General features: G+C 39.1%; 3 protein-coding genes across 10 annotated transcripts in view; 2 read left to right on the top strand and 1 right to left on the bottom strand.

The window, feature by feature from the left end:
• LOC130922807 (apoptosis-stimulating of p53 protein 2-like) overlaps positions 1-9,476 on the bottom strand; it is a 57,444-nt gene extending 47,968 nt beyond the window's left edge. For all 4 annotated transcript variants that reach the window (XM_057847919.1, XM_057847920.1, XM_057847921.1 and 1 more), the window contains exons 1-2: positions 9,356-9,476; positions 8,955-9,112 (exon numbers count right to left, since the gene is read on the bottom strand). In XM_057847919.1, coding sequence (XP_057703902.1) covers positions 8,955-8,981 — 27 coding nt within the window. In that variant the 5' untranslated portion in view covers positions 8,982-9,112; positions 9,356-9,476. The remainder of the gene's footprint in view (positions 1-8,954; positions 9,113-9,355) is intronic.
• Positions 9,477-13,471: 3,995 nt separating this feature from the next.
• Positions 13,472-14,903, top strand: mrpl57 (mitochondrial ribosomal protein L57). Its single transcript, XM_057848756.1, has 2 exons — positions 13,472-13,639; positions 14,349-14,903. Exon 2 carries the CDS (start codon positions 14,363-14,365, stop codon positions 14,672-14,674), a length of 312 nt encoding a protein of 103 aa, XP_057704739.1. The 5' UTR covers positions 13,472-13,639; positions 14,349-14,362; the 3' UTR covers positions 14,675-14,903.
• Positions 14,904-20,603: 5,700 nt separating this feature from the next.
• LOC130922690 (potassium voltage-gated channel subfamily H member 1-like) overlaps positions 20,604-23,709 on the top strand; it is a 112,263-nt gene continuing 109,157 nt past the window's right edge. For 4 of the 5 annotated variants that reach the window (XM_057847605.1, XM_057847604.1, XM_057847602.1 and 1 more), the window contains exon 1: positions 20,605-20,871. In XM_057847605.1, coding sequence (XP_057703588.1) covers positions 20,799-20,871 — 73 coding nt within the window. In that variant the 5' untranslated portion in view covers positions 20,605-20,798. Of the gene's footprint in view, positions 20,872-23,709 lie in introns of all 5 variants that reach the window. The other variant, XM_057847606.1, reaches the window with a different exon arrangement.

The following is a 23,709-nucleotide window of genomic DNA, read 5'->3' as shown; positions in this document are numbered from 1 at the left end:
ATTTTGAGCATGAAAAAAAAGCAATTTCGTGCTAACGTTGTTTAGCATGGAATAAGAACAAAGCTTGCATGTTTTTGCTACGTTGTTTAGCATGGGGGTCAATTGATTGAGACATAAGTCAGTCAGTAATTGAAATTAAAATGGATGGAGGAGTAAAATTGTCAATGTGGATGGATGCTGTAAATATATTACCAAATGAAATATTTGCCAGCGTGCTCATATGTTGAGAAAAGTACAGCAGTTCCCCTCCCGTCATGGCATGAGAAACTAACCTGCGCTGGTAATTATTTTTATTTTAACTTCTTTTGTGTTAAATGACCTTGCTAAAAATGATTATTTATTCATGTTCTAACTTAACTCCGGTGCAATTTGAAACCCTTACATTTGAGAAACACTAGCGTGTGCTCAATTATTTTTGGTATGTATTAGACATACCTGTACATTGTAGACTACACATGTTGTACGGTTGCATGATCATTGCTAATGTTAATGTGTAGTTTGTAAACCTGTTTTTTTCTCATCTAAATGCACCATTAGTATAATCACGCAGGTTGATTCTCCATTGTGAAATGCTTATCTGGCAACCCAAAGGGGAAAAGGGTGCTGTATGCTTCAAAAATTTGATCCTGGTATCAGTACCATTTTGGCCACCAATAATACAACTAGCTACTTTTTCTACAATTTTGAGAAGCACTTTGGTGCTCTTGTTTGCATGCATGTCTGCATACAGCTGCTATAAAAAAACAAAAGCATCAAGTGCAGATATTGCGTGAGATGGTAAAAAGTGGCTCTTTTTGGTGCAAATTGCATATGCCGATACATGGGCCGCGTCAAGAGACGAAAAATACCCAAATTATCTTTTTGAAATGTGTCCACAATTAGGAAAAAAAACAACAACAACAACAACCTCAAATATATTAATCTAACACCTGATAAAAAATCAGAAGCCACCATCACATCAATTGAGGCAGATATTATGCTTTAACGTTTTTGTCATTAAATTTTCATGCTATTCTATTACACGGTTGAGCCTAAAACTGTCACAGTATAGCTTAATAAATCAGGACTAAATCCCTTGGATATGCCAAATTACTACAACACCTTGAGGGGGGAAAGAGATTGGGCTACTGCAAAAGTCGTACCCTTGACAATTCCTAGGGAGGGTATCTTCTGCGCCCGTCGCACACTTTTGCTTCTAGCTGAGGTAAGCAAATTAATCAAGTGGCTGGGAGAGTCACCTCCGAATGTGATTACTGTCCATCGGTTTGACAATGCAGCAGCATATCCCTCAGCGGCCACCCCAGCTGTCCCAGCCAGAGCTTTCAGAGTTGACACGCTTCCAGTATGTCATCATGAGTCCCTCAAATAAGGCAAAGGAGCAGAGTGTGCTCAGGTCTACTTTTGGTTTTAGGTAAGGCCATTCCTGAACTACAGTTATATCACAACTTTTACCAAAAGCACCTCAAAACACAAAAGCTATTCACAGAAAATTGCCTCAATTCAGACCTGAACATAGACCAAAAGTACTGACTCTCCAAGCTTTTCCTTGTGTTTCCCCATATGGAGCCACTCAGCCACCACAATGTCTGCTGGAATTGTCCCACTTGGGCGCTAAATTCTGTGGTTCAAGCAGTCGAACATTCACTTTGAAATCAAGAGAGCACATTGCTGTATCGTAAGAATACCACAGCAGTCAGCGCTGAGACGACGTATTGACAAACGCCTGGCCATGCCAGGAGTTCCACGCACACATTCCCCTTCGCGATCAATAAATTACTCTCACAACTCTCCGCTGAAGGTAAAAGTCAAAAGATAACTAGTGATCAATCAAGTTTACGTAACAGCTTCACTCTGTCGCGGCTTCCGACAAAGCCTACTCGGGTTTCTGTTGACATACACTCAGTTTCCCACCAAATTGAAACAAAGGATATGTGTAATATGGTTTTGCTTTGAAAAAAAAAATACTGTTCATACAACCAAAATTTAAATGAAGTTGGGATATTATACTTACGAAATAGAAGACAATTAATACAGAATACAATGATTTGCAAATCACGTTCAACCTAAATTTCATTGAATACATTGCAAAGAAATTTAATGTTCAAACTTAACATGTGCGTGAGAAAATAGTCAAAAGGTTCAAGGACAATGTTCCTCAACATACATTTGCAAAGATTTCCGTCATTTGTAATCTATAACATGAGAGAGTCTGGAGAAATCACTGTTAGGCCGAAAAACCGTACTTTATGTCTGCTATCTTCGGGGCCTCAAAGGTAAATAAACAATGTAAGATTTGCACATCAATTATTCATGAAATGGCCATAATATATCAATCAACATTAAAGAAACGTGTTTTTGGAAATACTTTTAAAATGAATCTCAATGGTTAAGCAGTGATTTTCCTATTTTAAAAGACTATTTACGCGTCGCAAATTTGTTCCCGTTTCGCTCCCGCGTTCATCATCAGCCAATCACTACACCAGTTTCCAGTCTTCATCTGGGTTGTCACAGCTCTGTACGCACAGTTAACTTGTTGCGCCAACTTTGACAGACTGAATTATGTTTACCCTCTCAAGCAAAAGCAAAAACTTCGTTTTCAAAGGATTCAAGAGAACGGGAGAAGCAAAACAAGGATATGCATTCATTTGGCGTGGTTGTGCTACGCTATTTAGCATGTGGATCCACTGAGCGGTGTTTTGCTGGTGCTACGTTATTTAGCATGTGTATCCATTGACCGTGGCAAATATAGAATCTTTTATACGTGTATATATTTAGTCAGTAATTGACATTAAAATGGATGAAGTAATTAAATCATCTTTGTGTCCAAGCATTACTAATTTCCTATATGTATTTGCCAGTGTGCTTATACATTGAGAAAAGTAGCCCTCCCTCACTTAAACGTAAGCCCCTTTCACACACGCCGAAATACCGGGAAAATCGCGCGATTTAAACGGGTAGCCCTCAAATGTGAAACCAATTTCCCAGAGATTATACAAACATTTCACGTGTCACATCTCAGTATTATGTCCAGGACTTTCCCGGGAAGTGGTGTGCGTGAAAGCAGGTGTTAAATTCCTGGGTCACAACACGACTGCTGATGACATAAATATCATTGCGGGCCGATCGTCACTTCCTCTGTCTTCTCAGTAAGACGAAAAGTGGTAAACAAACATCGAAACAATTATCAACATAGTAAGCCAGAAATAGCTAAATTAAACTGAAAACATGACTAAATTAAATTGCTACGGGATCATAGAGCCGTGGAAATGCGTGGTTTATTTTGTTGCTGATGTTAGGGTCCGCTACTGTGGAAACAAGGTTGTACTTCAAAGCATAAAACAACGGAGGGATGTGTTCAAGGGTTTATGAAATACAAACAAAAATACAGGCATTCAAGGGTTTATGAAATACAAACAAAAATACAGGCAATCGTGGAAAAGGGGAATAACACAATGACTCCGCGACAGTAGAGCCGAGGAAGAGAGTCCATCGTCCATTTTTGGAAATGTGTGGTTTATTTTGTTGCCGATGTTATGGTCCGCTACTGCGGAAACAAGGTTGTACTTCAAAGCATAAACAACGGAGGGATGCGTTCAAGGGTCTATTAAATACAAACAGAAATACATGCGATGGCAGAAAAGGGGGAATAACACAATGGGTACGTGAAGGTAGGTCAACGGGGATCAATAATACTTACCTAAGCGGTAGGCAGAGTGCCAATAAGACAACAAAACAACTGTAAAAGTGTCCAACCCGCGTCATTTTCGGGACAGCTCTACATGCATTAAAGCAATGACGCGAGGAAATCCCGTGTCACCTTACAAGGGAATTTCCCTGGATATGTGTTTGAAAAGGGCTTTACTTGAATTTTTTCCATATCGGGCAATCGCAAAAAAAAAAAAAAAAAAAAAGGCCGTCAAATTTTCCAAACATTGACGCCGCTAATGGGCCCGGCCGATAAACGGTCTACGTCTAGAAAAAGGGTCCAAGATGTAAACAACCCTCAGTTCAAAAACCAGCATCGCTGATGGTAAGGGGCTGTGTTAGTCCCAATTACATGGGAAACTGACACATCTGTGAAGGCCCCTTTAATGCTGAAAGGTGCACACAGATTTTGGAGAAACATGCTGCCATCCAAGCAAAGCCTTTCTCATGGACGCCCCTGCTAATTTCAGTAAGAGAATGCCAAACCAGCTTGTGCACGTATTACAACAGTGTGGCTTTGTAGTAAAATAGTGCAGGTATTAGACTGGCCTGCCTGCCAGACCTACCTTTGAAAATGCATGGCTTATTATGAAGCATGAAATACGAGACCCCGGACTGTTGAATAGCTAAAGTTGTACATCAAGTAAGAATGGTAAAGAATTTAACCTACAAAGCTAGAACAATTAAGTGTCCTCAGTTCACAAACATTTATTGAACGTTGTTCACGGTAAAAGGTCATGTAACACTGGGACTGAATAGAGAACACAATAAGCTGCAGAAAGATTTCAGCTGGTTAATGTAGAAAGCAGATTTGGGGTGAATGTGCCGTCACAACGCACTGACAAATGAATGGCATGATATATAATAAGCTACTCTTTTCAATCTTCTCATCATTCCTTAACTTAATGTATACAATAGGGGTGTGACAAAATCAAAATGGTGATATATCATGATACTTTGTATCCCAAAAGGTTATCAATATGCTCCTGCCAAGAATCGAGATATCGTTTTAAAAAGGTGTCAATGTCTAAAAAAATAAAAAGGAACAAACAAGTTGCTACCAAAATCTTCCACCATAATAGTGTCTCAGTTAACTCTAAGGCTGCACTGATGGTGCGTGACGCCCAATCCATTTAGACTAGGAACGTTCATTCATTCGAAACCAGAGCATTCACAGTCATTCTGTGATTTTTAGGGCATTTACAGGTCACTTGCTGTTCATTTTAGGGCATTTACAGGTCATTTCCTGTTGAGTTTGAGTCACTGCCTATTCATTTGGGTGATTCCCAGGTCACTTCCTGTTCTGTAACTCAAAATAAACAGGAAGTGACCCATAAAATACCACAAAATCAACAGGAACAAACTGAAAATCAACAGGCAAATGACCTCAAATGGCCCAAAATTACCTCACCACTGACAGCCATAGACGTTAAATCCGTTTGAAGTGGGAGGGATGGCAGCGAATGAAAATTCGCCACCCTCCCAGTTCAAATGGATTGGAAGTCTACTAGTGATAAACTCATTCCAATTCACAGCAGAAGCTTGTTTTTCTGTATATTAGTTTTTTGTAGAATATCCTAGATTGATTTCCTGACCAGTGTATCGATTATCGTTGTATCGCCATATCGTCAGATCATCGTTATCGTGAGCGTTGTATCACAAATCGTATCGTATGCTGAGGTACCAAGAGGTTCCCACTCCTAGTATACAATTAATTTTACCTCTAATTTTGTATCTAAACATGAACTCAAAGCCATTACTCCCTTGATACAAGCGAATATTGACATTATTGTTCAAAGCCAACTTGCCAATGCAGGCAAAATGCTGCTGTAGCATGTGAATTTGGTGTTTACGTGTCAGCGTTTTTGAAGGAGCAGCACTGTACTATTTAACAGAGACATCCTAAGATGTTGTTGTAGAGTTCTCAACATTCCTAATGTTTCACTGAACTACCACAAAGCAATACAGCATTTAAGGGAGAAAGTGTTTCACAATATGAACAAACGAAAGGTAAAACAGCTGCCAGAAAGCAATAATTTTTATAGTCCATTAATCAACAAATATTTATGCAATGACTCAGTCAGGTTATATAAAAAACACGTTAATTACTTTATATACCTCTGGGCTTAACATTTATCTGCAAATGTGATTTAGAGCTGAAATCTATACTCTGTTGAGAAGGTTGGAGTCTGATTATGAATATTATGTAACTATCATTGTTTTCCAAAGAAAAATCAGATGTTTGAGAAAAGATTCGAACAAAGTAAAATAGCAGCACGTGACTTATATTGTGTAGTAAAGGGTTCCTGTCACTTATTGGTGCGCTGTGACAGCACAGTTACCACCAATCTGCTTTTTACATTACACAGCTGAAGTCTTTCTGCAGCTCATTGTCTTCTCTAAACAGTCCCAACCCCCACTATTTACAATCTTGGAACACATTACAACATTGCAATCTCTCCTGCCCGGCCCCCAGCCTGTACAAGCAGGGCTGCTGGTCACGGCTGTCATTGAGACAATACCTGGCATTGGAGGTTGCTGCACAGATGCCGTTTTGTTTTTATCAGACAAATGCCAGGAACTATATCTCAATCACACGCTGGCATATAAATTTAAACAATGACAGGCTCAAGCCAAATGTGCTCGTTAATGAAACTAAACCTTAAAGGATGCCAATATTTACGGCCGTCCAGGCAGCCCGCCGCTCAATGATAACAGACGCCATCGCAGAGAGTAGAGGGCCGAGGTCGCGCGGCAGAAGGAAGTCAACCTTACTAAACCTTGTTGCCTCCGCTGGCGCTGAAGGTGACTCAAACTCATTGAGCCTTCTTACTAGAAGCCCAAGGGAATCAAATTCTTAAGAATTCAACATTCGTGATTGTGCGAATTACAAAAATAAGCAAATGATGGAGCCAAAATGGTTTCTATGCATACATCAAAGAAAATAAAATGAAACTTTTCTGCCTGCCAGGAATCACCAACAAAATTTGAAAATATTTAAACCAGGTCCTTCTGTCAGCGCATTAATGAGTACGATTTTCACAGTTGATAAAGTGACAAAGCTCGAGGCAAACATGCTTTGCTTCTTATAGGCAAATAGTCTCGTTTCCTCATCCTCAAGTTATGCAATATTATCCCATATTTTATCAAGTAAAGAGAGAAAACAATAAACTAAATATTACCGGTAGTTTAAAAATTGTGTTTTAATACATTCAACTCACTGGCTGCAATTGACTGTAATAGACGAACCTGGAGTTCCTCTCAAAATCAGTTGGGGAAAAAAAAAACTTTCCTACTGTTCTAACAGCTTTAATGTTATTTCATAAATTATCATAAATTAACTCGTTGGCTGCTATTGATGACAATAAATGCCGAATGCATTTGGACTGAGAGGCAGTTAATGATCATTTCACTTAAACATGATCATTCAATGCCAGCTATCCCAGTTAAAATGGATTTGACATCTAGCGCGGTCAATGGCAGTGAATTAGTTAAGAGTTATAAGTTTGACTTTAGAGACCATTGCAAAATCCATATAGCTCCTACTCACTCCACACAACTAGCGCTGCATTTATCAATATTTTAGTAGTCGATTAATCGATGAACTAGCTAGTTCGAATAATCGAGTAATCGGATAACGAACGTAAAAAATTAAAATAGCCGAGATGAGCCTCAAACGGTATTACAAAAAAATGAGGATCTAAGTACAACAAAACAGTAATTGGCTAACTTACAGGTACATGAGCAAAAGTCCACTAGCTTAAATGCTATAAAATGCAAACTTTTTTTTTTTTTTTTTTTTTTTACAATGCTCTTAATAAATGGTTTAAACACATATTCCTACAAAAAAAACGGCGAAATATACCTATATACTGAATTAAAAACGCATTTTAAAAAACATTAGCTCAAACAAAAACTTATGTTGGTCTAAACAGGGAGCATGTGAAATGAGTTACATTAGATTCACTGTTGCCACTAGATCGAATCTTCGAATCTTTTTTCCCCAATCGAATTACTCGAGTTAATCGATTAATCGTTCCGGGGGACCACCCTGGATCCCGGGGGGGTGATGATGGCTCCTTTCCTGGACTGCGGGATGAGCTGCACTGGCTACGAAAATCGCCTGCCGTGGACCTGGCGTGGCGCCCGCGCGACGTTTCCGCCCATCTGCGTGGCTGTCATGTGATTTGTGGGGCTCGCGCGCGGCTGGGTGTGATTGAGCCCGCTCAGGTGAGGGGGAGCGGTGCCGGGATTGGCGATGGGGCGGCGTAAGGTCGGTTACCGACGGGGTTACACTCACAAGGGATTCACACCATTACTTGTTTCGAGATCACAGAGTTGATTTATGTACACTCCACCCCTCCCTAGCTTATAGACTCCCCCAACCCCCTCCCCTTCTTTCCCTGGTCAACAGGCCCCCCACATGGTGACAACCTGAAATACATCTACCTGACGATAGCACCAACAATATTCATAGTTAGTGTAGGTGTTCAATTTATTTCTAGTTGTTGTTGTTTGGGTTTCTTTTGTTTCTTTTCTTATGCTTTTCTTCTGTTCCCCCATAACACCTTCCTGTTCGCTGCTTTGTCATAATAAACGAGTTACGTTGAATGATCACAATGGGAGTATATCATCCTCTCAATGTGAAACATTAAAACTGTTCAGACCAATCGGACACTAAGACTTCCATTCTCAGTGTCAAACAGCTGAACAGGACAGGTTTTAAAAAAAAAAAAAAAAAAAAAAAAAAAAAAAAACTACACACAAATGAAATGGCCAAGGAGAGGTTTTCCCTCAGTGCAAGATGGCAGTCTGGCGTTTAGTGATCTATTTAGATTTTGAATTTTCACCTCTTGATGGAGAGTCTTGAAACATTCCCCTCAATAAATCTGGGTTCCGAGATCAATGCATCGATTATCGAGCAATATCAATGCAGTGAATTGTTACATTATAGGTATTTTACTGTACAAATATTGCGTCAGCGAGAAGTGCACGCTTCCCACCCATAAAGTAAACATGGGAAATGTTCCCAGATTGAAATGTCAACAGTAGACTACGTCAGAAAATAAATACAATACGTAATTACTTTATAGTGGAAATATGAGCGTACACTCAACTCAAGATCCATCCATACCCATGGTAACAACAGCACTTTCGACACGTCGGATGACAACATTTCGTGGATTTAAAACACATCATTATGAGGGGAGAAAAACAAGGTTCAACGTAAACAATAATTTCAAACTCACCGGCATCATTTTAGCTTCGTACCGCATTTAGCTGAAGCATGAATCCGCACCACTGGCAGTTTCGACAAAAGCGTAGATACTTTAATCCTCGTACGACCCGTGAAGCCGCTTTGGACCGGGAGACTATCTCCTCTCCTCCTCTGGGTAACCTTGTCGTCCTGCCATAAAACAAATATATAATTTAGAATACTGCCGAAAACGTACACGTCCACTACCGACCTGTTGCAACTAATAACATGGCCTCCTCCACTAGGAAAGTTTCGACGAAACAAGTTTGCACACATTCGTTACACGCTCGAAGAACAATTCCAAAACAATTATTTCACATTCGCGAAGCACGATTCGTTTGTAAAATCAAATTCGGTAGCAATAGTAGTGGGCATGCTTAAGGTAAGGCTTACCCGTGACGTGGAAAGATGAAGGTACATAGACTGAAACTCCGCTTCCGTCGATGGCCGTTGCTTGTTAGCTCACAGCCGAGCCCAGAATGACGTGTGAAGATGGGGGAGGGAAAGCCTGTGGAAACCAAGCCCAGCCCCCTGATCGAGTTATTTCATGACAACTCCACCCACTGCTATACGCATAGATATAATAAATAGCGCTAGATGCAATCAGTCGAAGTCAGCGATGTTAGTAACTAACAGCCATCTTAAAGCAGTATTCTCCGTGGCTCTCTTGTAACGAACCTGAGGTGAGTGATACACACTCGATAAAGTTTTGACGGATTTTCAAATTGTTTGGTTCATAACAAACCATATTACCGTGGCTATGATTCAGGCTGAACGTTGAAAACTACATGTAATCATTGTAAGTAGGCAGTTAATTTATTCCATTCCTGCCGTTCATGAAAAACCAAGCCATCTCAAAATTGGTTGAAAACTAAGCAATTCATTGCTAAACTATTTCAAATGACACGTTTCATTGACCAAACAGTACAGTAATCTTTTGTTAATCAAACGGCACTGATACAAAATGGCCGACAAATGATGACGGCCCTTCTGGTTGGCTCGCAGCGCGCTTTACGCATCTCAATTTCTTTTTGTGTCACATCTACGCTGGTACGTGTCGCTCGTCTTCTTTCCCACAGATAACATAAAGATGTCTTCTTAAAGATTTCGAACGATGTTTTGCTAGATAGATAGGTCAAAGGATTCAAAGAGATTGTATTTTCAGCTGATTTCCAGCAGCTCTCACTTGTATATATCGTATATTTATTATTTATAAAATGAGAACTTTAGAAAATTTTAAGTTGATTGTATATAGCCTTTTTCTTTTTAATAAGATCACTGCACAAAACGATTAAAAAATACGCTTAAGAACTGCACAGAGTTGACAAATTTACAATAACCGCAACAGTGACAACCCCTGTGGTGTAATACCAAGAATTGCCACTTGGTAGCCGACTGCCAAACAGAGCAATCTCCCGTTCACTTGCATCAAATCAATCGATATCACCATCAAGGCAAACCTGTTTAAAGCCTGGCACAAACTTTGAAGTTAGTCAGCATGGTCAGACCATTGTTTCTTGACAATTTTACAGTTATTTTACAATTATTATCGTTAGCTTGTAATTTTTCATTAGAAAATGTAAAAATGTATGACCTAAATTTAAAATTGAGAGCACTATTATTTTTTTTTCATTTTTAGTATTTTTTTAACACAAACTGATCAGAATTAATTAAAAAGGGTCCAAGACACAAACAACGGACAGAAGCTATTGTCATTAATAGCTGACCACCTTCACCTCCACAAAAAAAGTGTTTAAAAATAGGTAAAAATAAACTAATCAAAAAAAAAAAAAAAAAAAAAAATTGGCAAATCAAAAAATATATAAACAGATAAGTGATGAAAAGGTTAAAAAAAAAAAAAGAAAAACCTTCAAAAATATTTTTTTTAACGCTGGATTGAGAAAAAGTTTATAGTTATATGCCTTGTTATCATCCAATTCCAATATACTCACAGTCTGGTTTGTAAATGATATTGAACAAAATAATCAAATAAAGAGCATCTCAAGGACAGATCGCACACAGTGATATTAGCCACAATCAGGGCTGTCAACACAGTTGCAGGGGCCCGGGGAAAAGAGACCATTATAGGGCCACCCCACCACACCCCTGCCACCGGCTTGTCATGACAACATATGCAGTATTTTTAACGCTTTGCAAGCAATGACAGTGAAAATTTTCAAATTATTTAATTTGAGATGGACAGTTACATTTAACAGACCGTAGTTTGATGTGACACAATACAAACAAACAATTTCCATCTATTGTCCCATGAAGGCTACAATACAATACAACTGAGAGTGCTATGCCTGTCTGCTAAGCAACAAAACAGTATAACTAAACATCCTGTGCCTAACCCCTCCAAATCCCTGGGGTTATCAAGCCCTCAAACAGTGATGCTCCAAGATTTTTTTTGACAGCAAAGTCATTTGGCGAGGTGGCATGTACATACGTAGTGTAGCCATGAGTGCACCAGAGTGGGGTCAAACCATTCTCTGCTAAGACAGAGGGGGTGGGGGGCATTGTGCAAAAAAAATGAAAAATATATATTTGCAATATTTAATATGTTAAAGTTTTTAAGTATATATCGAGAAGAACATTATATTTAACAAGACAATGATTTAAATAAATAAGAAATATGTGAATGTAAAGTAAAAATAAATTCATTCAGTCATTCAGGGTCCCCTATGGTCCTGAGGCCCGGGACAACGAACCCGGTTGCCCCAACCTTCGACGGGCTTGGCCACAATAGGCGTCAATTGTCAAATCTTTTTACTCTGTATCAAGGGCGTAGGTTTGCATAGGGACGATGGGGACAGAACACTACCAACTTTTCAGGATGTTCAAATTGTCCCCACCAACTTTTAAGCAACCTTATTTGCATTTCATAATGAATTCAGTTAAATGATAATAATTATATTTATATAATATGATAAAAAATTAGATTATCTTCACATATGTTGTAAGGATAGAATACACCCTACCATTATTTAATAAATTATTTTCACTATGTTCAAATTTTATCCCTTTTTAACTTGCTGAATGTGCCGGTTCATTTCCCACCCCTGAAACGCACGTTTGATTGGCTGATTACTTGACCCCCCCCCCCCCCCCCACACACACACACAGACCCTCCCGCCACACAGACACACACGCACACTCACACAACCCCGACAGATTCATATTGACAAAATGCCGCCTCTTCCGCCTCCTTAAAAGAAGAGGGATATAAGAAGTTTTTTTCAGCCAGCAGCAGCCACAGTAAGTAATGTTAAAAGACGTTCATCTTGTGGAGGTGGGGAACACAACACTAATTTTGGTACTGAAAGTCAGACCTGCATCAGAGTTGGCATAACATAAAACCGTGTGAACTTGCTAACCTGCAAAACGAGCTTGCCATCCCTCATTTGGACCATTATTTGCATTATATGCAACACGGTAATCCAACACGGTGGTTTCAGAGCGCAAGTCCCTTTATTTAAAGTCTTGGAGTAGTCTAGTTTGGCTCAAATGTAGATCTGTCCTTGGACAGCTCATATTTTTTTTCAATAATTTTTTCCCCCAAATAACTTTTATGTTGCAATATTTTCTTGGGGGGCTCCAGTGCCCCCAAAAGTGGACCCATTCTTTGATAGTTCCCCGTTTTTTCAATAAGGGGACTTGCACCTCAAATGGTTCTTTAGTAGTTTTTGAAAACAAAGGTTGAATTGATACGCATGAAAGTTGGTATAAGTCAATACAGATTTATTTTTGCATTGATCATCTCTTACCTCATATTCGTGAGAAATGTAGCCCTGACCCCTGTTCAATAATCTGTTTGGTCTTATTAATGTCCCGTCCCCAGCAAAACGTGTACATGCAGTTTATATTGCTATATCGTCCCTACCAATGTTGAGACCAAACCTACGCCCTTGCTCTGTTTTAATTTATTTCCAAAACTACGCTTGAAAAAACGGAACGTGGGTAATGGATCCCTTTCAATTGTGTACTCTAAGCACCATCTAGTGGTGAATTTGGGTAGATGAGGCGTCAATCTATTTAATACAAATAACTCTCCTATAAAATATACATGTCGTAGTCATACAGCTACAGTTATATTTGCTATATATTTTTAGTTAAATTAGATGTAACTTCATTGGAAAGCAACAATATTGCAATAACATCGAACTGTATTTGTTTACAGAAATGTTGCACTGAAATATTTCTACAGTTTGTGAGGAAGACATTGGTTTTTGACAGATTGTGTCGGTGAAAGTGCAAAAATAAAAGTCAAGTTACATTCATTAATGTAGCTTTTAACGATAGCAAATGTATCAAAAGGCTTCCCAGGCCCACTGTTGACACGACGTCCACTGATCTGAACCTCCAAAAGTGGAAGGAAAACCCTCAAAACCAAGTTTATGTTAAAATAGTGATTCTTTTCTAATTTTGAAATATCCCAAATACATTGAAAAAATAGGCAAGATCCGTTATGTTCTAATTAATTGGAACAGAAGGGGGCAGTAATGCACTTAGAAGCTGTTTGCCAAGCTAAAAAAAATAGCAAGAAGAAGATTGAGGCCGGAAGTAAAACTCAGGACCCGAGACCTGCATGAGCCGTTATTTTTTTAACTGCATGGATTTCTGCGTTTCCATGTTTCCCATTGGAATTTAAAACAATCTCCGTTGCAAAGAATTAAGGTAATATGAAAATACTTCTGGTGGATGGTTATTTTGAACTAATCCGGCTTGTAAAATGACCTACACGTTAGCCCGCTAGCAAATTAGCATCCAATGGAAGCCAACAGTGTGCGTTCACTTGATCGAATCATATGTTTTTTTTTCTTCTTCTTGGAGTTCCTACATTTCATTGGGGCGTATTTGGATAAAGCCATGATATATATTACACACACATATTCGAATATTAAAGAACAAAGAATGCGTCTAACTCAATGTCACATATGAAGGACGTATTAATTTTGCTTTCATTTTAAGGAGATCATGCAAGAAGAGTTCCATTGAATCGTGATGAAACCAACCACAGTTTCATGAAACTACTCACCATCGCATTTATTGTGCTTAATAGCTACCGAGTGCTAAAATATGCGTTCTGATCATTTCCATTTGTGCTTCTGTGGTTTCCTCTGGCGTAAAGAAACTGTTAATCCTCCAGATCACAATGCAATCTCTCTTCAATTCAATTTTATTTGTAAAGCCCTATATCACAACAAGGTTGTCTCAAAGGGCTTTGCAGAGGCAATATGATACACAGCCAGAAACTGTAGATGAATTAATAAAGTTCAAGTCTAAAGCAGTTGAACATTGTCTAATGATTTGAATTCAGTGCACTGTTTAGTTGTCTAAAATGTTTTATGATGTGTTTTTATTGTTGTCCCATTTTTTTCACCAGCAAAGTAAGCAACCATGTTTATCACCCTGGCTCTGCTGCGTAAGGGCATCCCAGGCAAGCAGTGGATCGGCAAGCACCGGCGTCAGCGGCCCATTACGTGGCAGATGAAGCGTAACACAGTCAAGCACCTGGAACGCGAGGCCCAGAATGAATACTGGCTCAGTCGGCCCTACCTGACGATTGAGCAGGAGCTCGGAAGTGCTGCCGAGCGCCGCACGCAAAACTTTCTACGCATTAAGGAGGCGAAGTTTAACAACTTCCCTCAGCACAAGACTGTAACTGATCACTTGGCCCACCTCGGAATCTCTAAGAACTGGGCCGCTTAACTCATTGACGTCTAATGCCATCAATGGCAGTGAATGAGTCAACGATCGGGTTTGGACTCGGGAAGACCTTTTGATGTGTCCTGAATTATTGTGAAGCAGGACTGAGAATGAGGAAAATCGTTGTCGCAGCTCAATTTTCCTTTTCACTAGAGGTGTATGTACAGCTTGCCTATGCACTTGTATTACTCACACATAAACTCATTTGAAATACAACAAGTTTTGCAATGCCTGTGAAGTTGCCCTTTGTAAAAAGTATGTTGGAAAATTCTTACAACCAAGTATAACGATAGCATCTCTGTGCAGTAGGTAACGGAATGACATGTGGGGCAATACATCGTCATGGTGAATATCTTCAGACAGAAGTTTGTCATTTCTTCTTTTCCTTTCGGCTTTTGATTTGAATTATTAATAATGATGTCCAGCATATTTCCCAGTAAGTAAATCCCACTTAGTGGAAAGGCAGCCTCACCTATGCAGGCTTCATTTTTAATGACTCTCACCTCTCCAGTGCATTTAGCTCTGCTGGTTTCCATGACAACCTAGACAGTCCACTCTTCACACCTTGAGTCTTCTGAGAACCATACTATAATAAATGAAGTTACATGAGCAAATGTATAATTACTAATTTTGTTTGTAATTTAAATTACTGTATTTTCGATTGGTGATTCAACTTTGCGCTTAAGTCATTGGCAGCCAAGGTGGACAATAGATGTCCAATGTCTAGCTTTCTAAGTGCTGCGCTAGTGAGTACATATTGACAATGACCGAACAGTCGCACGGCAAAAATAAAAAACAGCCCATCGATAGCATGCTAGCATACTGTAGAAATCTTAATCTGGGTGTGACAGATTTTTTTAGTGGGTGGGGTCATGGCAGCTGAGAAAAGAAGACAATTAGGATAATTTCATCGTTTTTTTCTGTCACTTTTTGGAAGGATTTTAGTAAAAAATGTAAAAAAATCAGTTTAAAGTCACTTGCTTTAATATTTCATTGTACCTTTCACCGATAAAGGATTAAGTATGGGTTGCCATTTTTCAAAATTAAAATACTATTAATATTTTTAAAATTGCAAGTCAAAACATTCAGTATTGTCCGAATTTAAAAAATCCTGAGGTCACTTGCATTTCAAGGCAACACTACGGTACAGTACAGTGATCCCTCGCTACTTCGCGCACTCGGTCCATAGCGGATTTTTTTTTTTCATTTAAAAAATAAATACAGATGAGCCGTCCCAAGCCGATCATGTAGTCTCCCTCCTGCTGCTGTTTGTTTGTCAGGCAGTGCACTGTTTTGCTTATTAAAGTTAACAATGATTGACAAACAAATGTTTGATCTTGCCACAGATGCTTGGAAGCCGAAGCTTCAAAGCGCCGCATGCGTCAATCATCGTTTAACTTCTTATCCAGTTGCTGTGGCAACTCATTGTATGTGAGTAGCTTGAGCGGATGTGAGTGGACTCAATGAAGCATTTAATAAAGACAAGCATTTTCTGCTTTATTCTTGATTAAAAATAATTCGGTGGGACAATAACATGTTTAAAACCTATCATAATTATTATGTTTGAAGTGCTCAAAAACCATTTATTAAAATATATACTACATACATAGACTTCATAATTATGACGGGTAATTATTGACGGGTCACAATCAACAGGCACTGCGCCACGCCTTCAAGTAGGGGGCCATCCCACACTCCGCTTCAGTTATTCGCAGTTGGTTGCAGCGACACATGCAGAGATCCAACGCCGGATTTAGGTTGGAAAAAGTACGAAAGCTGTACCGTATACAAACAGGAAGGATTGTCTCAGGAGTGATTTGTCTGAGGATTCAAGGTAATTATTAGATTTTTCGTACCATGCATGCCTTTTGAAATGTTGTGGAAAAAAATCAATGGGAGAAATTATCCCTTACGGCATTGGCGTCATAGTTCGCAATATTAACGTAAAATAAATGCGAACTGCACGTTTTTTTTTTTTTTTTGCTTTAAACCAACAATCGAGACTGTTTTATGTCCATATCTACCGGTATGAAGAATTCAGCGATTTAAGCATTTATTTACAAGAATTTTCAACAGGGAAAAGCTCTTTGTGATTCCATACCTGTCAACCCGAGGCCGTTGCCAGTCTTACAAATAGTGACGTATGCCCTTACAAATTGGTGACTAATCTTACAACGTTTTATATAGCGTTGGTGTTTTATATATTTATTTTTTTATATTGCAATATGAAACAAAAATAAAACTCAATTTTTTAAAATTATATGCATTTATTGGTAATATTGTCACATATAACCTGGTGCAATCAAAGAACAATATCTTTAGCTACATTATGATTACTAAAATTTAACAGTGACTTTCGTGATAATTGTATGTAGCACTTTTGGCAATTTCTATCATGTCTTGATGGCTGCACTTCATGGCACTTCAGCTCGGAATTCAGTTTGACTTGAAGGTAGTTCGTTATTGTGTCCAATTATAAATGAAAAAGGTCAATTGATAAAATTAACTTACCAATGCAATCTTTGAGTCAAGGAAAATTTCTTTTGCTAATTCTGAGAAATGATCAGCAATAGTTGCAGGCAAATTGTGTTCGGCAACAAATTGGCAGAATAAAATCTCCGCTTTCGTCACAACATAACTTTTGATTCTGCAGACTGCATCTTTATGTTGTTAAGTGTTGTTAATCTTAAAGTAATTAATTACAGTTAAAAATTACTTCTCCCAAAAAGTAATTGAGCTAGTAACTCAGTTTCCTGAATGTAAGAGTAATTAGTTACTTAGCAAAGTAACTGGTGTTACCTTTCATGTTTTTTTTTTCATTCAAAGTAAAAAAAAAAAAAAAAAGTAACTTTTGGTATGTTTGGTCATTTAATTTTGTGAATCAACCGTTAAGTTGTTAAAAATGCTCCCGTTTTTGCATTAGTTCCCTTCTGTCTACTTTCGACATGTGAAACTTTTAAAACTGTTTCATCATTTAAAGATAGATTCAAGTCAAGATTTTGCCGATTTAGGAGTATTTTAGATAAAAAGTTACTTAGGTTCACTAGGAAGGTTCACTACAATGGAGCCTTTCTGAGAAGTCTACTGCTTTAAGATGGCGGCTGCTTACTAACGCCGCCGAGTCTGTCATTTCGCATATAGTTCCATATGCATGTGATATCTAGCGTAGCATCAAGTGGGCGTAGATTGTAGGCTGTCGGCTACAGTCAGGAAATATTGGAGCCACCTAGCCTAGCATCGCGTTTGCAACAGCATCACAACACTCGTCCCCACTCCCGCTCTTCTCTCTCCGTGTCTCTGACTTTTCTCGGGTCATTTAACCAACTTAGTAACGCATAGTAATGCACACCATTTCGGTGCATTGTCTCGATGCCAAAACGGTGACAAAATCCATACGGAGAAAAAAAACATAACGCACGAAAAACGTACAGATTTTGAACGTACGGCGTACACATTTAAAAATCAGTGCTCACTTGTACAAATTACGCCGGAACCATACAACTTGACAGGTATGTGATTCCAATCGGTCAGCTTTGACGGCCGCGCCAACAATGCAGGCTCCCTATTAATCGTCCCCGTGTCCCGTCAATACATTAGGAAGTCTGTGATACATAAAAGTTTTTTTTTTAATTCATTCACTCCCAGCCATTTTCACCGGTGGAACCCCCATCGCTCCCGGTCGTTTTACTGGATTTTGACTGATTTTGCAAGGCCCACAGAAAATTCTTTTCTATTGCTATATAAACATGGAACCCACCAAAAGAAAGATTAGACTCTCTTCTTTGAGCAGGAAAAAAAGTAAGTTAATTTTTTTCCATTCTTCAGAAATCAGCATTAGAAAATAGCTTAGTTTTAGCAATTTTCCAATCTCTGATGAAAAAATGGAGAAATTGAGCTTTTTGTGAAAGCATACATTTCAAACGTAACTTTGACTTTAACACAGCTATTTTTTTTCTTTAGTTACATCCCAAATATCTGAATTATGTTTTCCTTTTACAAAATAACGTAAACAACAAGACAAATAGAGCTTATGATTGCAAAGTAACAATTTATTTGCACATAACTAACTGAGAGATGACGCTGCTGTGGCCGCTACAGCAGGGTAAACTTTTCCCTCATCGCCGCCTGTCTCAAAGAGATGCAATTTTTTGAGTCTCTGCGGGGTCTCCTCGGCGTGCAGCACGGACTCAACGGCATCGTCCGCTGCACTGGTGGTCCCGGTCGTTCTGCTCCGTCGTCCAACGCCTGACACCCCGGGCGTCCTCTAGATTGTTCTCCATTCGGTCGTCTTCCGCGGGCGCCCTGGCTGTGCGGCCCGGACGTTCGTTGCCGTTGAATCGGGTTACGGGTCTTACCAAATGCGCTACTGCCCTCGAGTGGCCAGTTTTATTTCTTTAAAATGGATTACAGTAGTGCTGTCAAATGATTAAATTTTTTAATCGAGTTAATCACAGCTTAAAAATTAATTAATCGTAATTAATCGCAATTCAAACCATCTATAAAAAGTGCCATATTTTTCTTTAAATTATTATATTATTATATAAGATAATATATATTATATAAGACACAAGATGGATATATACAGTACATTCAACATACTGTACATAAGTACTGTATTTGTTTATTATAACAATAAATCAACAAGATGACATTAACATTATCAACATTCTGTTAAGGCGGCGCGGTGGCTGAGTGGTTAGCATGTCTGCCTCACAGTTCTGAAATCAGGGGTTAAATCCCGGGCTTCGGCCTTCCTGTGTGGAGTTTCCATGTTCTCCCCGTGCTTGAGTGGGTTTCCTCCGGGAACTCCGGTTTCCTCCCACATCCCAGAAACATGCATGGTAGGCTGATTGAACACTCTAAATTGACCGTAGGTATGAGTGTGTGCGCGAATGGTTGTATGTCTCCTTGTGCCCTGCGATTGGCTGGCAACCAGTTCAGGGTGTCCCCTGCCTACTGCCCGTAGTTAGCTGGGATAGGCTCCAGCACCTCCGTGACCCTCGTGAGGAAAAGCGGCATGGAAAATGAATGAATGAACATTCTGTTAAAGCGATCCATGACTTAGAAAGACTTGTAGTTCTTAAAACATAAATGTTCGTATAGGTTATAGAAATTTTATATTAAAACCCATCTTAATGTTTTCGTTTTAATAAAATTAGTAAAATTTTCAAACAAAAAATAAACTAGTAGCTCGCCATTGTTGATGTCAATAATTACACAATTCTCATGGTGCTGAAACCCATAAAATCAGTCGCACCCGAGCGCCAGCAGAGGGCGACAAAACATAAAAAAACACAAGTAACATGACATGACACTATGCTGTCATTTTAATCTGTTTGAGCGGGGCATGTGCGTTAAATGCGTCAAATATTTTAACGTGATTAATTAAAAAAAAATTAATTACCGCCTGTTAACGCGATAATTTTGACAGCCTTAATTTTCAGCTTTGTGCTTTGAAGCTAAATTGAATCAAAACCCAGAGATGTCTCTTGTAAAAAAAGAAAAACATAAAAGACGTAAAAATACATCTTTGGGACACTGAAACAATTAAAAATAGAACATATTTATATGTTTTTGGGAGCAAATGAGTTCATTATACTTTGGGGAAAAAAGTGAAAAACGTGTCTTACATGTATCTCTTTCCAAAGCTAAATCTGAATAAATACATTTTTTGGGGGGGTTGCGCTACTTCGCGGTTTTTCACTTATCGCGCCGGGTTCTGTTCCCCATTAACCGCGAAAAACGAAGAATCACGGTACTGCATACTTCAGTTAACGATTGCACACATTTATCCAGCAGATGTCGCTATGGCACCTCGCCCTGCTGCATGAGAAAGGGCGGAATTAAAGCGAGTAGGAGGGAAGAGGCCGTTGGAAGCCCACCCTCAGCCGATCGGCCCCTCCTATCCCCGCATCCAAGTCAGCATCTCGGGCGTCCTCTTCCCCCCTCCTCCTCCCGGATGAGGAAGATGAGGAGCCGCCGCACCAGCGGGCTGAGGAGCGAGCAGCCAGCAGCAAACAGCCGCGCAAGCAGCACACAAGTAGCCTGAACGGAGCCACGCCGCGACACCATGACGCCGGAGAACCGCGCGGAGCCTCACCCGGAGGAGGCCGAGTGAAGCGGCAGGATGGCGGGGGGCCGCCGGGGACTTGTGGCCCCTCAGAACACTTTTCTGGAGAATATTGTCAGGCGCTCCAACGGTAGGATCCGCTTGCTCAACCCCCCACCCCCCTTTTCTCCTCTTGTGTGTGTGTGTGTGTGTATTTGGCGTGCGTGTGTGCGTGGACTGTATCGATCCATTGAGTTCCCATAGTTCCACTGCCAAATTGACTAATTAGGTATAGTTATTTTTGAGGAGGATAGCTGACTACCGTTGGAGTTTGAATGATGAAGCAAATTGGGAACAACCTCCTTCCCAAAAAACATCCACCACACCCTATCATTAAGGGGTATTTCAAAACCACTTATTCTTGCCATAGACAGGTAAATTAATTGATTGATTGATTAATTAATTGATTGTACTGTAAACGACAGACACAAATGCAGTAAATGTAAATCTAACAAATATTAAAACAAATTTATGTTTGTATTTATGGCAAGTAAATACTATATACATTCAAACGATGATACAGCAATATTTGTACACTTAGTGATAAATGGTTTGACATAAAATTAATAAGTTAAAATTGCAAAAAACCTGAAAAATGAATCACCTGAAATGCCAATTTAAAAAGAAAAAGTAAATACTGTACAGTTGTGTGGTAACCAATGCAGGATTTTTCCATAATAATCAATCAATCAACTTCAGGCTCGTAACTTGTGCTGACATAAAAACCTCCCTCAGGATTGATTTGGATGGAGAGAACTTGATGGACCAACAAAAAAAAGGGCCCGTTAGAAAATTTAATTAGAGCAACCTTTATATGAGAAGCTCTTGGAAGTCTCTCAGGATGAACGACTGTTCCTTTACTCATTCCCATTAAAGCGATGCATTTTTAATTTCCTGCATAATTACACAAGAGCAACACAAGTCTCTGGTGTCTCTTATATGGCCAGTAATGCATATATGTGGCAAAAGTCTAGTTTACGTGCAGGAAATGTGCTGATTACTAGGCTGGGAGGTTGAAGTGTAAACAAGGACAAGACAAAAATAAAACAGTTATAGTCATTTAAAATTTTCACAATTTTTGGGGATGTCCAAAACTACGTGACAAGACAAAAATCATTTAGTATGTTCTTACTGTTTTTGTCATGTTGAGTCTACTCCAGATGGTCACAACGGCACACCACGTCAGTTGTAGTATATCAGGCATGATCCGTGTGTTTGGCAGTATTGTGGCACACATTATCCAGACTAGTTGTAGAAGGAGAAATGAATGACGCTAGTTAGACTCGTTGTTAGGCTTTGCCATCGTAAATATTAAACAGATATAGTGTATGTAACATTTCCGACTGTCAGCCAGGAATATTTTATAAAACTCATTTACTGAAATTGACAAGTATACCGTAATTCTCGGACTATAAGACGCCACATTTTTCCCCTTATTTTGAATCCTGCGGCTTATAGTCCAGTGCGTCTTATTTTTTTATTTATTTGGGTAAATAGTAGAGATGTCATTTTCAAAGTATAGTAATCGGCAAAAAACTATAGAACATTTCTTTTTTTTAATATATATATATATATATATATATATATTTTTTTTTTTTTAAATTAAATCGTTTTCTGATTGTATTTAACGTTACAGACATAATATGTTACATTCATCCAGAGTCTTTCGTTTAGGCTTAAGGTAGGGTTATCAAATTTATCCCAATAATGGCGGTAATTAATTTAAAAAAAAAAATGTATCACATTAAAATATTTAACGCAATTAATGCATGCGCTGCACGACCCACTCACGCATTGTCGCGCTCAATCTGTAGTGGCGCTGTTTTACCTATATAGAGGGCTAAAAGGCAGCGTAAAATGAGTAGAGTGAATTTTGGCAGCCTTTGGAGCCTTTTATCAATTGGCTAAAGCCTTACAATCCCTCTCCCTATGATTAAAAATATCGTGGGAAGCAATGTGGGGAAGCAAGGTAGTAATTCATCTTATTCTTAAAACCCTATGTTATTTCACGATGCAGAGAAGATATATCAATTGGTAGCACTACGCACAGTCATGGTTGCACTTTCCATCATGCATTTGGGCATGGCTACAGTATCATTTACTGAAAGCTCAACAAATACACTAGATGGCAATATTTAGTCACAATATACAAAGTCACATTTATCCTTTAAGAATTACAAGTCTTTCTATCCGTGGATCCCTCTCACAGAAAGAATGTTAATAATGTAAATGCCATCTTGAGGATTTATTGTCATAATAAACAAATACAGTACTTATGTACTGTATGTTGAATGTATATATTCGTCCGAGTTTTATTCATTTTTTTCTTAATGCATTGCCAAAATGTATATGATCGGGAAAAATTATCGGGAATGATTGGAATTGAATCGGGAGCAAAAAAAAAGCAATCAGATCGGGAAATATCGGGATCGGCAGATACTCAAACTCAAACGATCGGGAAAAAAACATGATCGGAACAACCCTAGTAAATAGGCATCACTTTATTTGACCAAGGCGTCATAACACTGCCATAAGACCTTAATAATTATGGCATGACACTATCATGGGCATTAATGAATGCTTATGACTAGAGCTGTCCCGACTAGTCGACATAGTCGACGGCATCGATGACGTAAATCCGTCGACGAGCACAACATCTCGTCGACGGTTAATGAAGGGTTAAACAATATATGCGTGGAAAGTTCAGAATGTCAGACGCTCGATATGCAAGCGGGGAAAGTGGCACAAAGCCAAAATAGCGCACCGGAGTGTCCAAAACATTGACTTATTTCAAAGAAACAAAGAAGGGTACACTGCTGTGTCCTGTCTTTTCAATGCCAAGCTTGGCTGCATGTCGGCCGTGAATGAACACCTACCCTGTCACCTAGTTGTAATTTTCGAAGACAACAGGAGTAAGTGTAACTAACCA

The sequence above is a fragment of the Corythoichthys intestinalis genome, chromosome 10 (assembly GCF_030265065.1).
Source record: "Corythoichthys intestinalis isolate RoL2023-P3 chromosome 10, ASM3026506v1, whole genome shotgun sequence".
Classification (NCBI taxonomy): Eukaryota; Metazoa; Chordata; class Actinopteri; order Syngnathiformes; family Syngnathidae; genus Corythoichthys; species Corythoichthys intestinalis.
This window is presented reverse-complemented; position numbering and strand designations above follow the sequence as displayed.

What these genes read in the sequence shown, in the direction of transcription:
- mrpl57 (XM_057848756.1), top strand. Translation starts at nt 14,363, where the DNA reads ATGTTTATCACCCTGGCTCTGCTGCGTAAGGGCATCCCAGGCAAGCAG.